The sequence below is a fragment of the Crassostrea angulata genome, unplaced genomic scaffold, assembly GCF_025612915.1.
Source record: "Crassostrea angulata isolate pt1a10 unplaced genomic scaffold, ASM2561291v2 HiC_scaffold_217, whole genome shotgun sequence".
Taxonomy (NCBI): Eukaryota; Metazoa; Mollusca; class Bivalvia; order Ostreida; family Ostreidae; genus Magallana; species Magallana angulata.
The window spans coordinates 33,477-41,000 of record NW_026441770.1 but is presented as its reverse complement, the minus strand read 5'-3'; the positions used below and the strand labels follow the sequence as shown (position 1 = coordinate 41,000).

Sequence of the window (7,524 nt, the reverse complement as noted above, 5' to 3'; positions counted from 1 at the left end):
ATTAATTTTAATTTATTCATTCCATTTGTAAATACCATCAGGGCACTGACTCGAATTTAACAATTATTTATTGACTGGAATTTAAAAAAAAAAAAAAAAAAAGAACAGACATTTATATTTATTGTTTAATAAAGTCAACAAAAATCATTTTAAAAAAGTCTAAATATTTTTTGACACATATATCATGTATATAAAAAAATAATAAAAACAAAAAATCAAGAACATGTATGAATCTTATGTATATTAAGAAAAACATATAATAATCAATAACAATTACAATTTACATCAAATGATTGTTATCATGATAGGCCATACATTTTTGACACATGTAAAATAAAAAATAAAAAGTAATTTACATCAAATGATAGAGTATATAAAATCCAAATTATTTTTGGCACATACTTCATGTATATTTATAAAAAACAAAACATTAACAATAAATAATCAATAACAATTACAATTTACATCAAATGATTATTATCATGTTCGTTCAAACTTTTTTTGGCACATGTATGTATCTCATGTAAAAATAAAAAATCAAAAGTAATAAATAATTATCAATTTACATCAAATGATTGCATATAAAATCCAAATTCCTGTTGGCACATATCTCATGCATATATAAAAACAAAACATCAACAATTACAATTGTACATCAAATGATTGCCTATTACATCACACAAAATCTAAATATATTTGAATTATTTCTCAAATTGAGATATCCTTCTTGCCTCAGTAACTTTTTCTTATACATTAAATAATCATAATCCATGAAGTTCTTTGTAAATGTATTAACCTTCATAATTAACCAAAAAAGATTGCACTAGTTCTACAAGGAAAAATAAGACTGTATTGTACTCAATAGAATCAAATAAAGTTTTCATCATAAAAAAGAGTTTCAATAAACCTTTACTGACATGTTTTTATGACATTTATTAAAGATAGATACCTAAGGAAAATATTAGCTTAACCACTCATCACACACATACATTTGTAAACAAGAGGCCCTGGAATCACTTTGCTCACTCGGCTAACATTATCACAAGTATAATCAGCTAGCAGCATCATTAGGAATGAAAGAATGACCAAGAAGATAAAAATATGAACGTTTATGATGCTCACTTGAACCTCAATCTCAGAAGAGCTAAAAATTAAAAATCCACCCATGTAAACATGCCATCAAGATGAAAATATTTAGAATAAATGAATGATAATGAAAATGCAAAAATCACTACATTATCATTTAAATGATGAGGTATTACAAAGATTAAATTTTACAGAATGTAGTTGAAATAATATCTAACATTCAAAGAAAAGCAAACACTCTTAAAAAAATCTTAACCCTTACATCAAAACAAATTCAGAATTCAAAATTGTATTAAATTATAGAACATTATACATATTCGTCATAGCCATACATTTTGGGGGGCCTCCTTTGTCTAGGTGTCAATTCTCGTTTTTTAATAATTTGAGGTTTTGAAAGTACCTTTCTTTTCTGAATTTTGTTTTTTGTTAGCCAAAGATGCTTAATATGTTGATAAATGTCTTTACAAAAATGAACAGCATTCTCTAAAGTTCTTATAAGTTTATCTAGAAGTTGACACAAAACAGATATTATCCCGACCAAACCTGTAAAAGATTAAAAAAAAAAACAATTTTAACAATCATGTTCGGTGGACAGTCTTCTCTGATTACACCTTCTCCAGCAGGAGGCATATACACTGCAAAAAATTAATCATCCAATACTTCCGGAGGATAGAATGAGGGAGATGACTGAAAGTGAAAAAAAAATCTATAATTCATCCACCTCATCATGAATCGCATGGATTCTATCTAGAATTCTTTGTGCTTCGGCAAATTGTTCTTTCATGCTAATCTTATTGCTTAATATCTTGAGACTTCTTAGTCTTTTCCTTCTTGCATTAAATGCGCGTGTGCAGCAGAAAGTTATTACTGACAGAGTGATGAATGAGAATATAAATGAAAATACTGAAATAAAGTAGAAATATGATATGTAAAACAGAATGCATGATTTGATATGGTTTACTTATTAATGTGAACATGATATTTCAAACAATGATAATAAAGCCTTGAAATGAAATCAAATGATATAATATTAATGTACTTACTAACGAGAATGGTGAGCGTTTTTCCATCAAACTCGACATTGCCTGCTTCACTGGGATTACTTGACACAGACGTTGTGGGATGCACCACCTATAAAATTGCTAGTGTGCTTATTGGAGAATTTTCTTTTACTTAAGATCTTCACTCATATGTGGGAAAATCATAAGTTAAATAATGAGTTAATAAAATCAGTTAATTACTTTATTAATGTACTTACTTCTTCGCTTTTAGCACTTGGAGAGGTCATTTTGAAGGATGTCAATTTTTCATCAGCATTTTCTGCAATGAAAAGTGCAAACTAGACAGAAAGTCAAAGCTTTGAAATTTAAATTCACCCAAAATCTTTCACAAGATCATTGTCTATTTTATCCAATAATGCTTATATTGTGGGAAACACTTAAAAAGAGACATGCTCCAAAAATGTTATTAAAAAATTTGTCTAACTGTTTCTATATTTATTAGTTACCCCAAAAATGTTCTTTTCATATTAAATACCTTCTTACTACTCTCTGTGGTCAGTAGGCCGGAAGTCGGATGAGGGGTCCTTGATGTCTCAGGTGAGAGTGGTGAGATGTGCTGTAAAATCGTTATTCGGGATTAGTCAACCTCTATCGTCTTTATTATAGTTACCACAAAGAAAAGAAATGCTATATCCCCCCCCCCCCCTCCCGCAACATTATTTCAGAACGATATTGATAACTAATCTTACACATTCAGTTTGCGATTCTCCAAGATAAATGGTGACAGCAGTATGTGTGATGACATGTGCCTTCATATCTGCGCATGTGAGTGTGCTGCTCTCGATTGATAGCACCTGTACTTCACTACATCGTAGGTCCAAAAGACCGCCATCGTTGAACTGATTGAATGTGAGCACAGGAATGTCGCTCACACAGCCCCTATACCACCCACTTCCATGCCATGTACATCGGCCGTTGGAGTCGCAGATAGCGTCCAAGGGTGGAGGTTGTGCTTGTGTACAGCAACACAATAACCATGATAACCCGAGAGTGACAAAGACCAGACCAGCCATTGCTAAGATCGCGCTCTTTCATTAACGGATATGTGTTGAATTTCGAGCCCGATTCTATTGTTTCAAAATTAAAAAAAAAACATTTATTTTGATTTTCACTATTTAGACCTTATATGCTTTGTTTGAATATTATTATTATTGCACACATACAGAACTAAATTCATGATCTTTTAATTACTGCGATAAGCTTTAATTATTATGATTAGCTTGAATTACATCATTTAATGTAAAAATACAAATAAACGTCACAATCAATGAGGAAATTTCTCGATATGCTAAGTCATCAAAATCAATATTATTCAGTCAAAAACAAGTTTTAAACAGTATTGCGTTTACAAGGACGAGTCATTGCCCAAGAAGTTATTGTACACATTAAAATGTGAATTTGTAAAAATATCTATGATATCAAATTTATATCAGTTGTAATTTATAAATATAAAAAAGTTGGGAGTCTGATATTAACATAAAGATTCACTAACCTATGAACTATATACATTGGTTAGGACATTGCAAAAAAGAAAGTGGTTCACGTTTACATAATATTTAATGAAAGAAAAGAAGAAAACGTAACGAACATCAAGAAATTTGTTTGGCACTTGCTTACATATGCTGAGTAATCAATATCAAGAGTCCAAAATCAAGACGATGGTTGTTTACTTCTTTACAAGACAATAGTTTGCTATATTTGAACTGTTCAACTTGTTTCGATTATAATTTATTACTTTGTGAGGGGTATATATAACTGATTGGGGATACAACTCAACTCAAACAGCACTATGGCATACAAATCTGCGCAACCCCACTTTACTCAGTCGTTTGAGGACGACGTTGAAACGCCTATGTTCGTCGTTGAAAGAAATGATGATTACAAAATAAGGAAGGCTCAATATTCCATCAAAATGTCGTTTTTTAATCGGAAAGTTTATTTTCACATCCAAAGTAGGTTATGCCTTTATTTAATTTTATATTTTTGTCCGTAAATTTTAAATTATTTACAAAAGACTTTAAGAATTTTTAAAACTAATTATTAAATGTCAAAGCATTTAACTATACACAAGTGAAAAAAAATTATCTAAGCCGAATTGTTTAACAACGAATAATTTTTGCTTAAATATTTTAAACCCTTGTAAATTGTAGAGCGGTAAACTTGTCTAGTGTTTTTTCTCCACCGTATTAATGTGTTCATTTTCCTTTGACAGACAATGTGAGGGGAACTTCAACCTCCCTGCCGGAGGAAGTTATGATGGCTATAGCAGACATGAATGAAGAGCTATCGGCGGCGAGAGATGTATTGAAAAACTTGCAGCCACCAAGTCCCCCGATGGCGAGTTTAGTTTTGGGTTTTTTGTCACAAAGGGTAGATACTTGTGTTCTTTTCACATATTCTGTTCAGCTAGCGATGTATTTTAATTCTAGATGATTATATTGGTTAAAAAAATTCTACAATTGTTCCCCATTTTTTTTTTAAACTATAGCTCAGAATTACTCCTCCTAAAAACGAAAGGTGGCTATCGTGGATGATGACAACGATGGGGAATTTTTTTTAAACAAAGAGGCATCAACTTTAAATATACATGTAGATATAGTTATTTGTATAATCAAGAAAAATATATTAATCAAGAACGTTCGCAACTTGTACGTGTGAAGTGGAACAACCCTACCATCACCATTTTCTTTATTATTTTTAACAAGATTCCAAGTGAAGAAAGAAATGTTGAAACTTTTATTGTTAACAACTACGCTTATGGAGAGAATCGATAAAAGGTTGGAAGAAATCAAAACGGACAAGCGGCAAATTGAGATCATTATGGCTCGCGTGAATGACATCAAGCGTTTTATGAACACCAGGAATTTAAATTTTTAAAGATGTGAATTTAAATGTGACTTTACATAATTTTTATCATCTAATGTCATGTGTTATATTGTGTCAAGATCTATTAATACTGTTTAAACATAAATGTGTTTTAAATTTGGCAAGAACACAAACTTTTTCTGCATAACTTACTGTGTGTAGTATTTTCAATCATCAATTGTTCCAGGTATTGATGGATCTTAAGAGTTATTAAGTTCTTGTTTCCTTATTATTCTTTTATCGGAGGTGTAACCATCAATTTACAAAAACACCATTTCACACACATTAGAAAAATTTAATTTTTTTTATTTATTAAAGAACTATGTATATATTTGAACTGCTGACATTCTCAAAGTTGAAGAATGACTTCACGACACTAAGTTTCACCTCTGTATATTTATCTATCCAATAGTTCAATAATGTCTCAGTAATCGGAAAACAATATTGAAAATATATAAAAAGAAAACACAAAATCATCAATATTACTGTTGCAAGCTTTTGAAGATTGAAAATGATGGCGCTAAATCTTAACTGAAGATTTTTGTGTTTTCTTTTCATATATTACCGTATTTTACACACATATATATTTTCTATATTTATCAAGTTGCATCTACCTTTTTTTCAATTAATGGGATATTATGTACAACAAACCTGATTTACATTTATCAAAATGAATATGTGTTTTTCTTCTTAATTAATGAAATAGGTGTAATTTCAATCGAAACTGCTGTAAAATTAATCGGATATTATATCATAATTGCGGGTTTCATGCTTATTTCAATTACAAAACAAAGCAACAAATTAAATGAATATATATGTTTAATTATATTTATCAATTAATATGCTAATAAATACATACAATACAAATAATTTTCATTTTTATTTCTTGGTTTAGTCTTTAATTTAATTGTCAATGATTTAACGTGTCCATATGAATAATCCACCCATTCCACTGTATAAGTTTACGACAAACGATGGTGGTTGGAGCCTAATATTGAAGGTTTCATTTTTATTTCTTGGTTTAGTCTTTAATTTAATTATCAGTGATTTTAAAGTGTCAATATGAATAACCTTCAATACCATTAGGCTTCAACCACCATCGTTTGTCGTCAAAGGAAGACAGGGAAATTTTGTTGATAGCTTTAAGAAACAGATTATGATTTTCACTCCGTATAGAGTTCATTGTATGTCTCTCTAATTTACAGTTTAATAAACAGTCCACGTAATTTTGATATGCTAATTCTTTGTTAACAACAGATTTGGTGATTCCCTTTGCTTTTTTCACTTGGGTTTTTTCCTCATTGTAAACAATGAATGAATACATTTTTGGTCGTAATCCAACAAATCCCATTACTGGCTGAGATGCAGTTTCATCTTTCATCTTACCAACAACCTTCTTGTTTATTTCACTAAACAGAAAATGATCTCTAGGATAGTTTGATGTATCGAACAAATCAATATGTTTACTCATCTCTTTATACATATCTTCAACTTCAAACCTACAAAACAAGAAATAAAATAAGATGTATAAAACAATATTGGCTCTAAATAAATAACAAAATGCACCAATAAGTCCTAGTAGGACATACCTGTAAAACAGGGAATCTGTATCTGTCATCAGCAACTTTGCATTCCCACCATATTGTGTTTTGATGAAGCCGTAATGAAATTCATACATGAAAAGCTTGGATAGGTCTAATATGCTCATCCCTGTGTAGATGGGTTTGTTAAGCAAAAGTTTGACCTTTTTGTTTTTTACTTCAACGAGATCTTTTTTGAAGATAGTAAAGCTCTCAAAACTCGGTTTATTAACCAGCTTTTGAAGGCGTTTTTTTTGTATGAACTAGGTTAAAATTTAATCTGTTTCTTATATTTTCCATGGTTTTTCTGAAATGACATTAAAAAAAAAACAACATATATTACAATGGTACTCTAGTTTTTTTTATCAACCATATAAATTTTCATGATAATTTTCTCAAACACTTACCCGAAAACGATATTGTTGTATGATTTATAAAGGGAGATGTCAAAGTCATTATGTGCCTGCTGTCTCATTTTAGTATTATATTCGATGTATGGCTTAAGCCAAGCCTCCTGCTCAACGCTTATAACACGATGTATTTTTGTCAGAATGAGTCCTTGCTGAAGGTAGAATTGTAAGTTTCTATAGTGAACAACGTATTTTTCCTTTGTTCGAAGTGTAGGAACGAGTTTTTTTTTCGAAATTTCCCCCTCAGTTTTCCCTTTATGAAGACTTTTATACAGTTCATGGCAGTAAGGAGAGAGATCTTCCATTTTGATAGATAACGACTCTGGTGCTAATGGGAGATCATTATGCAAATCATGCAAATGACTTGGATACTCAATTGTTACCTCTAAAATATATCCTGTTTTAGCATTTTTGTCTATATTCCTGATATCAAATTGTGATATTTCCTCTGCACTAGGCTTGCATTTTATAAAACGTTTAAATCTTTTATAAATACTCATTTCATTTATAAGATTTTTTTAT

At 30.3% G+C, this 7,524-nt stretch overlaps 1 protein-coding gene across 1 annotated transcript; it reads right to left on the bottom strand.

Annotated features, from left to right (window-relative positions):
* Positions 1-5,899: 5,899 nt before the first annotated feature.
* Positions 5,900-6,720, bottom strand: LOC128169803 (uncharacterized). The gene is made up of 2 exons (XM_052835871.1): positions 6,602-6,720; positions 5,900-6,511 (listed from the first exon to the last, which is right to left on the bottom strand). Exons 1-2 carry the CDS (start codon positions 6,718-6,720, stop codon positions 6,070-6,072), a joined length of 561 nt encoding a protein of 186 aa, XP_052691831.1. The 3' UTR covers positions 5,900-6,069.
* Positions 6,721-7,524: the final 804 nt, after the last annotated feature.